At 47.2% G+C, this 17,094-nt stretch overlaps 1 protein-coding gene across 1 annotated transcript; it reads left to right on the top strand.

The window, feature by feature from the left end:
* The first annotated feature begins 600 nt into the window (after window positions 1-600).
* Window positions 601-16,809, top strand: LOC126235033 (cuticle protein 21-like). Its single transcript, XM_049943768.1, has 2 exons — window positions 601-692; window positions 16,167-16,809. The coding sequence occupies exons 1-2, from the start codon at window positions 601-603 to the stop codon at window positions 16,807-16,809; spliced, it is 735 nt and encodes a 244-aa protein (XP_049799725.1).
* The last annotated feature ends 285 nt before the right edge of the window (window positions 16,810-17,094 follow it).

Raw genomic sequence — 17,094 nt, 5'->3', positions numbered from 1 at the left:
ACCCACTGATGGGACCTATCCAAATTATCTGTGGCCTGAAAAATACAGCATGTAATAACGCAATGAGTAGGTGTAATCATCTTTAGCGTCAAAGAGACCTAACTTATGGCCACATAAGTTGAGGGAGACGAGATGATCTGGTACTGGATCGTTGCGTTCTCACTCTTGGTGTCCTGCAAAGATAGTCAAAGCTACAAGTTCCCCCATCTAGAGCAGCTTATGTAATAGCAATCGCTGAGACTCACAGCAGGCGTCTCGCTACTGACAAGCCCTCAGCCAGACCTAACGCATTTACAACACATAAACTGGCTACTGGCAAGTATCGGTTCGTGACACGAAACCTGTTCCATTCTGAGTTGTGTTCTGTTCTGAAGCTAACGGTGGCTTGTAACGTCTCTATCTGCAGTGACAGATACTGTACACTTCCAGGGACATCGAACTCGTCGAAACGTATTTGCGTAAGAGCTGGTGTTAAGGAACGAGCCTGTTGCGTGCTGCTGAGCTCTCCGTCTGTCTCAGCTGCTAAATTATTCCGCATTGACCCTTAAGATGTTGTGGGCAGCCGTGGCGTGAAAAGCTGTGGCGGTGGGGCCCACCGAGATGGAGGTGCAGTATATAAGCTCTGGGCGCCGTATCTTTCGTCACTGTGCGCCCACCGTTGACACAGGAGCCCCGCCATCATGGTCCCACAGGTAAGCGTACCTGTCTGTACTGCAGTCGCCAACCCATATCCATTTTTGAAGTATAGCTTCATACTTAACAATCATATACCACCGTTCGCTCGACGAAAGATCGGTACCCAAAGACACACAGGTCACACCAATATTCAAGTAAGGTAGTAGGAGTAATCCACTATATTACAGGCCCATATCAGGATTTTGGAACACATATTCTGTTCGAACATTATGAAATACCTCGAAGAGAACGGTCTATTGACACACAGTCAACAGGGATCTAGGAAACATAATTCTTGTAAAACACAACTAGCTCTTTATTCAAACGAAATGTTGAGTGTTATTGACAAGGGATTTCAAATTGATTCGGTATTTCTAGATTTCCAGAAGGTTTTTGACACTGTAGCACACGAGCGGCTTGTAGTGAAATTGTGTGCTTGTAGAATATCGTCTCAGCTATGTGACTGGATTCGTGATTTCCTGTCAGAGAGGTCACAGTTCGTACTAAATGACGGAAAGTCATCGAGTGATTTATGACGTTCCCCAAGGTAGTTACATAGGCTCTTTGGTGTTCCTTAGCTATATAAACGATTTAGGAGACAATCCGTGCAGTCGTCTTAGGTTGTTTGCAGATGATGCTATTGTTTATCGATTAGTTAAAGTCATCAGAAGATCAAAAGAAACTGCAAAAATATATCTGTATGCTGCAAAACTTTGCAATTGGCCCTAAATAACGAAAAGTGTGAAGTCGTCCACACGAGTGCCAAAGGGAATTCGTTAAACTTCGGTTACATGATAAATCAGTCAAATCTAAAGGCCGTAAATTCAACTAAATACCTAGGAATTACAGTTATGAATAACTTAGATTGGAAGGAACACATAGAAAATGTCGTGGGGAAGGCTAACCAAAGACTGCGTTTTATTGGCAGGGCACTTAGAAAATTTAACAGAACTAGTAAAGAAAAGTGTGAAGTCGTCCACGCGAGTGCCAAAGGGAATTCGTTAAACTTTGGTTACATGATAAATCAGTCAAATCTAAAGGCCGTAAATTCAACTAAATACCTAGGAATTACAGTTATGAATAACTTAGATTGGAAGGAACACATAGAAAATGTCGTGGGGAAGGCTAACCAAAGACTGCGTTTTATTGGCAGGGCACTTAGAAAATTTAACATAACTACTAAAGATCCTACCTACACTACGCTAGTCAGTCGTCTTTTAGAATACTGCTTCGCGGTGTGGGATCCTTGCCATATGGGATTGACGGAGTACATCGAGAAAGTTCAAAGGAGGGCAGAACGTTTGGTATTATCGCGAAATAGGGGAGAGAGTGTCACTGAAATGATACAATAATTGGGGTGGACATCATTAATATAAAGGCGTCTTTCGTTGCGGTTGGATCTCCTCGCGAAATTTCAATCACCAACTCTCTCCTCCGAATGCGAATATTTTTTATTGACGCCGCCCTACATAAGAAGAAACGATCATCATAATAAAATGAGGGAACTCAGAGATGGCACGGAAAGATATAGGTGTTCGTTTTTTCTGCGCGCTGTACGAGACTGGAATATTAGAGGATTATTGTGAAGGTGGTCCGATGAACCGTCTGTCAGGCACTTAAATGTGATTTGGACAGTATCCTTGTAGATGTAGATGTATTCACTATTTTGTTAAACCTATTTTTCTAATCAGTCGATGACGTCTCAAAAAGTTCTATTGTCACCGCCGTTAAAGTGTTTGTATTTCTATCGAGGAAACGCAGGATGTCCGACTCTGAAGTCCGTACATCTAGGTTCAATCACCCACTACACGGTCCCATTTAGGGACAGCAGACAGAAAACGGTTAAAGAATAGTGGTTTTAGGGTGATTGTGGGGAGGGGGGGGGGGCGGGGGGTAGGAATAGTGCCATGGCAAGGGCCGTGGGAAAAAAGCAAGCCCTGCGACAGTCTGGATGAGTACTAAGCCTGCTGCCAACAATGATAGTTCATACATGGTACAAGGGTGTAAGGACATGTTAGAAGCGGACATGTTACAGTTGTTAATGACCGACGATATCTCTCGTGCCAGCTTCAGCGTCAGCGTACCTGTAACATGTTAAAGTCGACATCATACAGCTGATTTTGATCGCAAAATCGGCCGTTCGGTGTTGACTGTCGTGTGGTTCTTGTTTGCGTTTAAGTGTGACAGGCTTCCCTGCCTCTGCTGGTTTGCTGGCTGTATGTACACAGCTAGCTATGCGAGTCAGATTTGCTGTGATGCAGGGGCTCACAGATATCGCGTTGTCTGAGTGTTCAGCTTAAGCGTGCCATAGATAGGTGAGTGTCCCTAAGAAAAAGTGTTTCTGGGCGATTATGCTTCCACTTGCGGTTGTGATCGTAGATTCCCACACTTACAATGAAGGGGTTGTTCTTGGTGTCTCGACTCCCTGAACAGTCGTTTGGAGAGTTTCTTGGAAAACCTCCACGAGGCTCTCGATACGGTACAACATTGTGCATATCAGCGGTCCGTGTTTACCGTGGAGCATTGCTTATGACTCGTAGAGGTTTGCGTTGTATGACCGCAGGCAGCGGAGACGTGATGGAGCTCCATAATCCGACAGGCGCAGCGTATGTCATTATTGCTCTAATATAAGTATCAATACTGTCAATTTTGCGACTTTAGGGTTTCCAAACATATCTGAAAAACTAATAGTTTTTAGAGAATAGGGAAAAAATATCAGTAATGAAGTTACTAGAGTTAAAATTATGTTGTTGGTGAAGAAAGCAAACGGCCACGGAGTTCAACAAGCTCCAACATGGATAAAATAACACCAAAACTATGTGCTAGTAAGTTGTATGAATGGTATCATACAGATATCCTATCACCCTGAATTGTAATCCCATTCTTGAACATTTATTTTATTTCAGTCATTGCTTCTTAGATATACAGATGGAACAGTAGGGGCGAAAGATTGGGGTGATAATGGTATTGAAACAGAGGATGACACGCGTAAAGCTGAAATACTAAACCTTTCTCCAAAGCTGTTTCACAGAGGAAGACCGCACTGAAGTTCCTTCTCTAAATCCTCGCACGAACGAAAAAATGACTGACATCGAAATAAGTGTCCAAGGAATAGAAAAGCAACTGAAATCACTCAACAGAGGAAAGTCCACTGGAGCTGACGGGATACCAATTCGATTCTACACAGAGTACGCGCCGGCCGGTGTGGCCGAGCGGTTCTAGGCGCTTCAGTCTGGAACCGCGCGACCGCTACGGTCGCAGGTTCGAATCCTGCCTCGAGAATGGATGTGTGTGATGTCCTTAGGTTAGTTAGGTTTAAATAGTTCTAAGTTCTAGGGGACTGATGACCTCAGATGTTAAGTCCCATAGTGCTCAGAGCCATTTGAACAGAGTACGCGAAAGAACTTGCCCCCTTCTAACAGCCGTGTACCGCAAGTCTCTAGAGGAACAGAAGATTCCAAATGATTGAAAAAGAGCACAGGTAGTTCCAGTCGTCGAGCAGATGCGCAAAACTATAGGCCTATCTCTGAAATCGATCTGTTGTAGAATTTTAGAACATGTTTTTTGCTCGCGTATCATGTCATTTCTGGAAACCCAGAATCTATTCTGTAGGAATCAACATTGATTCCGGAAATAGCGATGGTGTGAGACCCAACTCGATTTATTTGTTCATGAGACCCAGAAAATATTAGATAACAGGCTCCCAGGTAGATGCTGTTTTCCTTGACTTCCGGAAGGCGTCCGATACAGTTCCGCACTGTCGCCTGATAAACAGAGTAAGAGCCTACGGAATATCAGACCAGCCGTGAGGCTGGATTGAAGAGTTTTTAGCAAACAGAACACAGCATGCTGTTCTCAATGGAGAGACGTCTACAGACGTTAAAGTAACCTCTTTCGTTCCACAGGGGAGTGTTATGGGACCATTGCTTTTCACAATATATATAAATGACCTAGCAGATAGTGTCGGAAATTCCATGCGGCTTTTCACGGATGATGCTGTAGTATACAGAGAAGTTGCAGCATTAGAAAATTGCAGCGAAATGCAGGAAGATCTGCAGCGGATAGGCACATGGTGCAGGGAGTGGCAACTGACCCTTAACATAGACAAATGTAATGTATTGCGCATACACAGAAAGAAGGATCCTTTATTGTATGATTATATGATTGCAGAACAAAGACTGGCAGCAGTTATTTCTGTAAAATATCTGGGAGTATGCGTACGGAACGATTTGAAGTGGAATGATCATATAAAATTAATTGTTGGCAAGTCGGGTGCCAGGTTGAGATTCATTGGGAGAGTCCTCAGAAAATGTAGTCCATCAACAAAGGAGGTGGCTTACAAAACACTCGTTCGACCTATACTTGAGTATGGATCATCAGTGTGGGATTCGTACCAGGTCCGGTTGACAGAGGAGATAGAGAAGATCGAAAGAAGAGCGACGCGTTTCGTCACAGGGTTATTTGGTAAGCGTGATAGCGTTACGTAGATGTTTAGCAAACTCAAGTGGCAGACTCTGCAAGAGAGGCGCTCTGCATCGCGGTGTAGCTTGCTGTCCATGTTTCGAGAGGGTGCGTTTCTGAATGAGGTATCGGATATATTGCTTCCCCCTACTTATACCTCCCGAGGAGATCACGAATGTAAAATTAGAGATTCGAGCGCTCACGGAGGCTCTCCGGCAGTCGTTCTTCCCGCGAACCATACGCGACTGGAACAGGAAAGGGAGGTAATGACAGTGGCACGTAAAGTGCCCTCCGCCACACACCGTTGGGTAGCTTGCGGAGTATAAATGTAGACGTAGATGTAAATGTAGACTGCATCCCTGTTTTTCAACCTTTCCAATCCGAGCATTTCGTTTTTATTATTCTCTCTTGGCTTTTGCACATATTATTTATCACCCGTCTTTCCCCCTAGCTTACTCCTAATTTTCTCAGAATTTCAAACATCTTGAATCGTTTCACATTCTCGAACGCTTTTTCTAGGTCGACAAATCCGATGAGCGTATCTTGATTTTTCTTCAGTCTTGCTTTCATTGTCAAACGGAAAGTCAGAAGTGCCTCTCTGGTGCCTTAACCTATCCTAAAGCCAAAGTGATCGTCGTCTAATAGATCCTCAGTTTTCTTTTCCGTCCTTCTGCACATTATTCTTGCCAGCAGATTGGATGCATGAGGTGTTAAGCTAATTGTAAAATAGTTTTCGCACCTATCTGCCAGTGTGTGAGTGGTCTTTATACGTTGACGTCGCACATAGGCAGTGGTCACATCAACGTGACTGGATTGTGTAAATTTGGTGGTTTTGCATTACTCCATTGCACTAACGACGAGGAGACGCCAAGTGTCAGAAACTGATTTTACAAAAAATCGCTCAGTGGAAGAGGGATCAAAATAAGCGAACACGTGTCTTGGCTTATCCGTAGATACTCGATCGTTTCTGAGAAAACGACGGTCAAAGTTTTCGAGATCCTTGATATGCCTTCTAGCAAGCAAGTAGCTCAGTCGAACAGGTGGCACAGTGGCTAGCGTCGCGGCTTCACACTTTCGTGCTCCGTGTTCGAAGCCCGATTATTCTTATTTCTTTTCATTTTTGTTTTTCATTTACCTACCCATGTCCATAGAAGACTAATACACAAATGTTTTCCAATCTCTACTGAAATGCCGGCCGCGGTGGTCTCGCGGTTCTAGGCGCGCAATCCGGAACCGTGCGACTGCCACGGTAGCAGGTTCGAATCCTGCCTCGGGCATGGATGTGTGTGATGTCCTTAGGTTAGTTAGGTTTAAGTAGTTCTAAGTTCTAGGGGACTTATGACCGCAGCAGTTGAGTCCCATAGTGCTCAGAGCCATTTGAACCATCTACTGAAATAGCGTTGCCCTTATTCGTCTGCCAATTGTATGATGAATGAATTAAAAAGAATACAGACAGCAAATGAATGGAAAGTTTCTTTGAAATTGTTTTCGGTGGAATTCCTGTGGTGTATCTTGATTCATAATCAATGGCAAGCGTCAGTTTTCGGTAAAGTGATCCGTTATGCGTGTTTCGCCGCTGATATTGCCAAGGAGTGAAATCTTCCGCAGTGTTAACGCCATTTCTTTGCCGAGTAAGATCCATACGAAGAAATGTCGTTGTGGGAAATCTACCTTCTCGTGATGCTCGTATTATTCGGAATTTTTTGTTTCGAACGTTTTTAAGATCGGTGCTATCGAAGGGAATGAACCAAATCATCCTGAAGAATAAACATAAGAATAAAATATAAGAATTAAGAACTGATTTTAAAAAGAAATATAAGAACACGAAAATTTAAAAAGATTATGAATTAAATTCAGTATCTTTTCTGTTACCCAAGGATTTGTACTAGCCCTCGTCTTTTTACCTACTTGGTCCTCTGCTGGCTTCAATATTTCATCTTTCAAAGCTTCCCATTCCTCTTCTTCTACTGTACTTCTTTCCCCAGTTCTTGTCAATCGTTCCCTAATGTTCTCTCTGAAACTCTCTATAACCTCTGGTTCTTTCAGTTTATCCAAGTCCCATCTCCTCAAATTCCTACCTTTTTGCAGTTTCTTCAGTTTTAATCTACAGTTCATAACCAGTAGATTGTGTTCAGTGTCCACATCTGTCTCTGGAAACGTCCTACAATTTAAAACCTGGTTCCTAAATCTCAGTATAACCGTTATATAATCTACCTGAAACCTTTCAGTGTCTCTAGGCCTCTTGCACGTAAACAATCTTCTTTCATGATTCTTAAAGCAAGTGTTAACTATGATTAAGTTAGTCGCTGTGCAAAATTCTACCAGGCGGCTTCATCTTTCATTCCTTACTACTATTCCATATTCACCTACTACTTTTCGTTCTCTTCCGTTTACTTCTACCGAATTCCAATCCCCCATGAGTACAAAATTTTCGTCTTCCTTCTCTATCTGAATAATTTCTTTTATCCCATCACACATTTCTTCAGTTTCTTCGTCATCTGCGGAGCTAGTTGGCATAGAAACTTGTACTACTGTGGTAGGCGTAGGCTTCGTGTATATCTTGGCTACAATGATGCGTTCACTATGCTGTTCATAGTAGCTTACCCACCCTCCTATTTCTTTTATTCATTATTAAACCTACTCCTATTTGCTTTTGTATTTATAACCCTGTATTCACCTGACCAAAAGTCTTGCTGGTCCTGCCACCGAACTTCACTAGTTAACTTCACTATTTAACTTATCCATTTCCCTTTTTAAATTTTCTAACCTACCTTCCTTATTAAAGGATCCGACATTCCACACTCCGATCCGCAGAATGCCAGTTTTGTTTCTCCTGATAACGACGTCCTCCTGAGTAGTCCCCGACCGGAGATCTGAATGGGGACTTTTTCACCTCTGGAATATTTTACCCAAGAGGACGCCATAATTATTTAACCATACAGTAAAGTTGCATGCCCTTGGAGAAAATTACGGCTGTAGTTTCCCCTTGCTTTCAGCCGTACACAATACCATCACATGTAGGCCTTTTGGTTAATGTTATAAGGCCAGATCAGTCGATCATCTACACTATAACCCTTGCAACTATTGAAAGGCTGCTGTCCCTCTTCAGGAACCACAGGTTTGTCTGGCCTGTCTACAGATATCACTTCGCTGTGGTTGCACCTACGGTACGGCTATCTGTATCGCTAAGGCACGCAAGCCACTCCACCAACGGCAAGGTGCATGGTTCATGGGGGATTTTCAATGTAATATGCCTTCAAAAGCTTTGATAGCTGATTACTGTCTCTCTTATGTAACAATATATTCGGTTTATAGGCGAACTACATGAGGCAGCTCAGAAGGTCCCTGAGAGGTGTGCGGAAAGGTCCGGATAAAAGAGTCCTTCCGTTCCCTCTTCTCCGAACTGTGAATGCCCTTGGTCTGTGTTACCGGCCGTCCTAAAAATATTTCCATACCATTAGACTTCATTTTCAGCCAGGTAGTGTTTCGTTGTTGGCCGTTTGGACCTTGTATCTTGTTTTTCTTTTTTTATTACACAACACAAACGTCAAGAGCAAAATTGCAAAGGAATGTGGATGCAGATGTAACACACCTATTTGAAGGAAGAACAGGAATAATAAACCTTACCATTGGTGATGTTTTACCTGAGTAAAGAGAAACGTGTACGTGAAGAAGAAGCAGCTATTGATATAAACGAATGAAAAATTTGTTGGCCGTGTTCCGACAGTATCAGTATGCTTAAGTAGTGTGACGATTAATATGTTTCTTTAGCCCTATCAGGTGTGTCACAATTACAATGTTTCCATAGCTGCATTTACGAAAATGTTTTCAGAGCAGAATACACCATTGTGCTCCGGAGCACGTCACAATACACATCCGACTGACTGCTCTACTCGTGAGGCACGCATTCTTCTCAGCAGTAAACAACACTTTCAGTCTAATCCATGTAAATAACCCTGTCTGTATTTTAAACATCCATTACAAAAAATGGTCTTGGTGGTATGGTGACAGAGTATGGAACCAAGGCTGTAAGATTCGATCGTCTATTAATACTAGGGTATGTAACTGCTTGAAAGGAATAAGTTTCCTTCGTCAACTGTTATTCATTTCCACTGCATTCATTTTTTGCACACTACGTTTGGTCTGTGTAACCACTCTCACGTAAAATGTTTAACCAGTTACCTATACGTGCTTTGGGCTAAAGTCATTTTCATTTGCAGTCTACGGTTGGCCAGGCTTGAAAGCTGTAGCCGAGGTATTGTGTGCAGTATAAGCAGCAGCACACAGCCACGCCTTTTACTATTCAAAATTTATAAATTGTAAATGGTGTGGCCGGGTGCTACTGTTTATATTGTACACAATACCATGGCTACAGTTTTCAAGCACGGCCAACAAAATACTTACCATGAGAATGACTGTAACCCAAAACGCGTGTACTTAACTGGTTAAAAATTTTGTTTAAGAATTGCTACAGAGCCGAAATGTCGCAGTACCTGAAATAAAAATGAAACAGAAATTAGTACCAACCTATGAAGGAACGTTATTGCTCTCAAGAAGTTTATCATGGCTGTGGAGCCTGTTGCAGCTAAATTACTTTTACAATGAAATGAACACCTTTTTTTTTAAATCTCATTTTGTTCACTTTTGTTCGTTGTATCTGCTCGGGGCGGACGTCTCAAGACACGCGTTTCAGTTCGTCGTTGATCCATTAACTCAGTTTTTTTTTTTTTTATTACAGAGGGGAGCTAACCCTCTGTGACAGAACACGCTGAGCTACCGTGCCGGCACTCTTAGCTGCTTACAGGCGTTGACATACGTCAACGGCGACAGATGAAAATGTGTGTCCCGACCGGGACTCGAACCCGGGATCTCCTGCTTACATGGCAGACGCTCTATCCATCTTTTTTTTTTTTCAAAAGAAAACAAAGACGCCAATTATACTGGTTTCTCCTTCCAGTAAACAAAAATGAGTCTCCTTCGTCTTGTTGGCGAAGAAGCAATCTTTTGGAACAAAAAAAAGTTTCTCAAAGCCAAAATCAAATTTCTTTTTCCTTTAAGAACAAACTATGAGGAATAAATAAGGAAAAGCTTGTTAAGTCATCGTGCGACTTGTAGCTAAAGTCCAGTTCTTACAGGAGCTCTTGAAGTGTATCCGCCTACAGCATGCCAGCTCGTCCAAACGTGTCTTCTCCTGGCGTAGGCGTGGGTTCTGGGTAGCAGATCTATTCAGGTCGGTTCGTTTTATACAGTTTTCAGCTTCTCAGGGCTTGGACGTTCCAGCTACTAGGTGGGTCATCGAAAGTGCTCCGTAAGAAATTGGAAAAATATTGTTTATAGCGTGGGTTGCGTATCAGGACGCAGTGTCGTTCGTTGAGATAAGTCCAATATCCTAGCGTAGATTTGTCGCCAGAAGTAAAAAGATAGCGGATCGTGTGGCCACAGATCCAATTCACAGAGTTAGTTTTGGCGGAGGGGTAGAAAGTCTTATCGGGGTACAATAGCAAGTGGACGTCGATCTGAGCCGGTGTCTGGCGAGTAAGAAACGCCAAAATTCGCCGCGCAAGTGTCCAGACGTCTAGCGCTGTGCCACAGTGGAACCGGTGGACATCCGTGTCATCCACTCCACAGTGGGTGCAGAGGGATGAATCGGCGAGATGGATGCGGTGCAGACGATCTCGGTTAACTTGTTTGCCATTCACGGTGATGTACCACGCTGATTGAATGTCTGATTCGAGAAAACGCGCATGGATCGCCTTCCATATGTGTCGCCACACGTACTGTGGATACTTACGTTCGATGGGGTTGGACGGGCGGCACTGTTGTAACAATTCGGAGACTGTTTTCGTGAGGTAAAAACGTGGAAGTGGTAAGGACCGGTAGATATAACTGAACTCCAGGAAAATCGTTGGATGTAATAAAAGGGGGTTGGAATGGTCGATACCAGTACTGGGACGGACAAGGAGGCCGGTGCAAAGTTGTGAAGCAGGAGGCTAGTAAGGTTCTGCGGGCAACGATGCCAAAGTTTTAGTTGGGAGCTGACGTATAGTGCCTTGACACGAGTCGGCACGTGGATGAGTCCCACCCCGCCACGATCTCGTGGCAGTGCAAGGGATTCATACTGCACCTTGAATAACATCCCCGAGCTGACGAAGGAGCCGAAAGCCATCAACAGTCGTCGCGCCAGGAGATTTGGGACTGGTAGTACTTGAGCCACGTGTGGTATACGGGAAGCATGATACATGTTCACGTATTGCGCGCGTTGGATAACGTCGAGAGCTCGTAGCCGGTGATCTGCGAGATTTGCTCTGATTGTCTGTAGCAAGCGTCTACCATTGATAGTCGCTGAGCGGCGCAGATCTGCTGTGAAATCAAGTCCAAGACACCGTATGGTGGCGGCGACACTAAGGGGGGCAGCGCATCTCTCCGGCAAGCCCTCACCAATGAGCAGGACCTTGGATTTTGACACGTTGAGGCAGCTCCCCGACGCTTCGCCGTAAGTCGCCACTCATGTCAGTGCTGCTCGTACTTCATCTTCACTGCGCAGATATAGTACTACGTCGTCTGCGTAGGCTGTACAACAAAAACCGTGGCCTTGCACAGCCATGCCTTCCAAACGTTGGCGCATGCCCTGGAGCAGGGGTTCCAAGGCGAAAGCATACAAAATCGTGGAAAGAGGGCATCCTTGACGTACAGATCGTGCGATGACCAGGGACGGTGTAAGACGACCATTGTACATGATTTGAGAGGTTGCACTACTCAACAGGCGCATAATCACCGTTACAATACCGCCAGGAAAACCCATATGCTGAAGAACTGTCCGTAAACAGAAGTGGTCAACACGGTCGAAAGCCTGGCTAAAGTCCAGTGAAGCCAAGGCGCCAGGGAGACGCTGATGATGCGCTAATGCTATCATGTCTCTGTAACGGCAAAGGGCCGTACGGATGTTGTTGTCGCCTCCTAGGGAAGTCTGGTCGCAGGATGTGACGTAACAGGCGACCTTCTTGAGTCGCGATGCCAGTAGCCGTGTGAATATTTTCATGTCGCTGTTGAGCAAAGTAATTGGTCGATAGTCCTGGACCCTCGATAACCCGCGCGGTTTATGTACGGGGATAATAATTCCTTCTAGAAAGGCGCTCGGCCGGCCGAAGTGGCCGCGCGGTTCTGGCGCTGCAGTCTGGAACCGCGAGACCGCTACGGTCGCAGGTTCGAATCCTGCCTCGGGCATGCATGTGTGTGATGTCCTTAGGTTAGTTAGGTTTAACTAGTTCTAAGTTCTAGGGGACTAATGACCTCAGCAGTTGAGTCCCATAGTGCTCAGAGCCATTTGAACCATTTTGAACCAAAGGCGCTCGGGACCACTGTCATCGGTGACATCAGCTCTTGTGCGATTGCCGTCCACGTGGAAGCCAACAAATATTGAAAACTTTTATAAAATTCGATGGGGATACCGTCAGGTCCAGGAGATCTGTTATCGGAACCCGCCTTGATAGCGTCTAGCACTTCATCGGTGGTTACGTCGTCTTGGAGGTCATGCATTGCATCCTCTGGAAGAGTGTTCGTAGTAAGCTGAGCGACTTCTGTGATCAGTGCTGCAGAATGCGGTACGGCTGCGTATAGCCCGGCAAAATGAACATGGAGAGCACGACCGATGCTTTGTTGGGTGTCGTGCCGGCGCCCTTCCACATCAGTGAGGACTTGGATCAGAGCTCGTCGTCGTCGTTGTCTTTCCTGAAGGAGGTGGTACATCGACGGACGTTCTTGAGGGATTCGATTAGAAGCTCGAGAACGGACTACAGTGCCTTCCAAGTTACGCCACATGATCAAGGAGATTTGCGCCTTCGTGCGATGGACCATCGACTGCCGGGCTGGCGAGAAAGGCATCGTCGTACAGTCAGGTAGAATGGTGTAGTAGAAGTGCAGGGTATTAGTTTGCCACGCCTTTAATTCCTTCCCATAACTCATCAGAGTCTTCCTGAGGGTCGGCTTTGCACAGGAGAGCTACCATGATAAGGTGGAGTCATAGGCTTCTCGACGATGGTGGCAGCGTGCCCACGCTTCTTCGACCATACGGCGACAGTCGGAGGAGGTCAGGTGAGTGACATTGAGTTTCCACAGACCACGACTATGCCACACTTGCTGTCGGGCGAGAGTGACGTCACAGAGGTACGCATCATGGTCTGAAAAGGCCAAGGGCCAGACTTCCGCATGACGTGTGCCATCAGCAAGGGAGCGGGTAACGTAGATGCGATCTATGCGGCTTGACGAGTGAGAGGTGTGGTATGTATAGCCCGGTTGAATTCCGTGGAGCTTCTTCCATGTGTCAACAAGTCGGAGACGGTCGATGACCACTGAGAGAGATGCACAAGGGGAATGTCGCGGGAGTTGGTCCGTGGGCTCTTGTGTCGAGTTAAAATCCCCACCGAGTACCAAATCGTCCTGCGGACCGGTGAATAGGGGCGTGACGCTTTCGGCAAAAAAAGTTTGTCGGTCATGACGGCGGCCAGTGCCGGACGGAGCGTAGATATTAATAATACGCACGCCGAACAGTGTGAGGGCCATACCTCGCGCAGTGGGGAGGTAGATGACGTCCTCTGCAGGGAGTCCGTCGCGTAGCAGGATGGCGACGCCGCTACCGGTATCGGATGCGGGGGAAACATGGGCGTTGTATCCGGTGGGAACCAGGAAGTCAGCCACAAACACCTCTTGTAAGAGTGCTATATCCACATCCGCAGAGTAAATAGTGTCTCTGAACATGGCCAGTTTATGGGGGGCACGAATGGTGGCAAGATTCATCGTGGCGATACGATATCGCTGTGTGCGGCCATCCTCAGTATTTGCAGAACGTGCGGTAGAAGTAGCCGGCAGGTGGAGACCCGCCGGTGGTCCCGCAGTGGTGATAATTACTGGCGGGGCGCCAGCCCCAGTGTCGCCGAGGTGGACTCCTGTGCAGACACGCTGGCAGTCTGTTCCGCTTCTTCTTCAACGTCATCGGCCCAGGAAGCTGACGACGTGGACATGTGACGGTCACGTACTTCCGGAACGGGTGTTGTGGATTCCGCAACATGAGTGGCAGGGGGACCGCCGGCATCATTCGTGGACAACGGCGAGGACACGTCCCTGGCTGGGAGAGTAGGCGTCACAGGAGGGGCGCCTGTTGCTGCCACATCGCGTGACTTGACGCAATGTGGAAGATCACCGTCAGACATCAGGTCGACATCTCGTGGGGCCGTCTGAGAAAGGGCGTCATCGGAAGGCGTTCGTCGTCGTTTCCTGTGTTTGCGTGGCGACCGCTGTTTTCTGATGTGGCCTTCTGAATCAGAATGTGGTCGCCCGTCGTCTGATGCCGAACCCGTCTGGACAAAGGCAGACGTCGGCACGACACCGAGGTCGACGTCCATGGTTCCTACACGAACATCGGTTTCGGTCTGCAAACCGGACGGTCCTGAAGCGAGCACTGGAGGCGACGCCGTGCTTGTGTCCTCGGCGCTTTGTGCTGCGGCGGGTGGCGTTGACGAAGCTGCTGACGCAATCGAGATTGGTACGACGGGGTCCTGTGCAACCTTGGCGTAGGTGATGGGTAAGGACGTGACCGTCGAAGCCTGGGTCTCTTCACGTAACGGCGTCTGTATTAAACGGCGGTGTAAGCATTCGGAACGTACATGTCCCTCCTGGCCACATCCTGCGCACGTTCGTGGCTGTCCATCATACATGACGATGGCCCTCACACCGCCAATCAGCAGGTACGATGGGACATGTTTCGTCAGCTCAATTTTTATTTGCCGGACGCCATTTAATACGGGGTAGGTGGTAAATGTTTGCCATTTCTCCGCGACGTGACCCAAGACGGTGCCATATGGTTGGAAAGCGGCAATGACCACATCCTGAGGCACCTCGAACGGGAGCTCAAACACCCGCAATGTCCGGAGACCGAATCCAGCATGGGCGACTGTCACAGCACCCATATGTCCATCAGAGTGTTTAAATTTCAGTCCGGTGGCATGACGGTGAATGATGTCATTGCATAGTTCCTCCGTCGACATCTTGATGTAGACAACACTTCCAGTGATGGAAAAATGTATGCCTAGTACGTCCTGGGGGTTCAAACGTAGATCCTCACGTATAAACTGTTCGACTTCGAATGCTCTGGGTCTTGGATGTTCGGCCTGAAACGTTACTTTGATCGTTGCATGGCGGTACGAGTGCGCCATGATGTACGTTAGTACTGGACTCGATAGACACAAACACCGCGACGCGGAAGTAAACACCGCCGAGAGCGGAACGTCGGAAGGCGCGCGGAGCAGCCCCGCACGCTAGCACGGCTGTGAGCCGACTGTTGTCCATCTGAGCCACCGAGGACACAGAGAATTGTGCGACTGCAGGGATTTATCTCTGGCACGACTCCCGCGAAACCCACATTCTCAACGTATTGTCCCGCACTACATTCCTAGTGCCCCCGCCCATTATACTCATTACTCGCGGCGCGTTGCCGATTCCCGTAAGAGTTCGGGCACTGTTCGTGCATTCGCACAGAAGAAGAAGGTGGTCAAGTGGCCGTTGAGCCTTAACTATTATGGTATCTGTTATTTCGGACAAGCAGGAGATCCCGGGTTCGAGTCCCGGTCGGGGCACACATTTTCATCTGTCCCCGTTGACGTATGTCAACGCCTGTAAGCAGCTAAGGGTGTTCATTTCATTGTAATTTCATTCTAACGAGCTGCATGGTCTCCGATGGTATCTGTTCTTTCGGACATGTCCGAAAGAACAGATACCATTTTAGTATATATAAATTATTTTTATCGGCGTCATACACTTCTTTCATTTCTGGAAATGTCTGATAATGCGGAAAATGCCGAGTTCCACCGTGGTTCAGGGTCCACGTTAAACTGCGGGTCCCTCTACAGCTGACTGACCGCAAACCAAGCTTTGGGTTGGTGACAGCGTCATCTATAGATAAATCATTCATGAACAGCTGTGTTTAGCAGCAAAGCGGACGGACTAAACATATATAACGTGATATTCCTTTAAACGAGAGAGGTACGAATTGGTAGTGTGTGTGAACTGTTGACGAACCACCCTCTTTCTCTGCAGGTGTTAGTTTTGTTGGCCGCCGCGGCTGTGGCGCACGCCGGCTACCTGTCAGCGCCTGCCCTCGCCACGACCTACGCTGCCCCCTCGATCGCCGCCGCCCCGCTGGCATTCGCCGCCCCCGCCATTCGCGCGGCGCCAGTGGTCATCGCCGCTGCCGCCCCCGCCGTGGTCGCTGCGGAGTACGACCCGCACCCAGAGTACAGCTTCAGCTACAGCGTGAACGACGCCACCACTGGAGACTCCAAGGCCCAGCACGAGGCCCGCAGTGGTGACGTCGTCCAGGGCAGCTACAGCCTGGCCGAACCAGACGGCTCCATCCGCACCGTCGACTACTCCGCCGACCCCGTCAACGGCTTCAACGCCGTCGTGCACAGGGAGGCCGGCGCCCACCCCGCTGTCGCTGCTGCCGCCCCCGCCGTCGTGGCCGCCCCCTCGCTGGCCTATGGTGCCGGTCTGGGCTACGGCTACGCCAGGGCTGCCTACGCCGCCCCCGCCATCGCCGCCGCCCCTGTAGCTGTACCCGCACTGGCGTACAGCGGCTACAGGTACGGCCGTCTGGCATACGGCAAAGCCCTTCTGGGATGAGTGCTTCTTCGCATGCACCCAAGTCATTCCCTTATCACTCATTAACCTTAACCATTCGCGTTGGCATCCTGATATAAGTCTTGTACAAAAAGTGCTTGTGGTTAATGTATTTCTAATTTTTGTACATAAATAAAGACCATGTAACCATTACGTTTCCTCTTTCATCCCCGTTGTCTGATAGTTGATGTTCGGCTGTCAGTGGTACAAGCATCTCGCTCTCCAGCCAACAGGTTTAAAATACATAGAATCGAAATGATATAATGTAACCGGTGAGATATATACTTC

The sequence above is a fragment of the Schistocerca nitens genome, chromosome 2 (genome assembly GCF_023898315.1).
Source record: "Schistocerca nitens isolate TAMUIC-IGC-003100 chromosome 2, iqSchNite1.1, whole genome shotgun sequence".
Taxonomy (NCBI): domain Eukaryota; kingdom Metazoa; phylum Arthropoda; class Insecta; order Orthoptera; family Acrididae; genus Schistocerca; species Schistocerca nitens.
The sequence above is the reverse complement of the archived record's forward strand: the minus strand, read 5'-3'. Positions and strand labels throughout refer to the sequence as shown.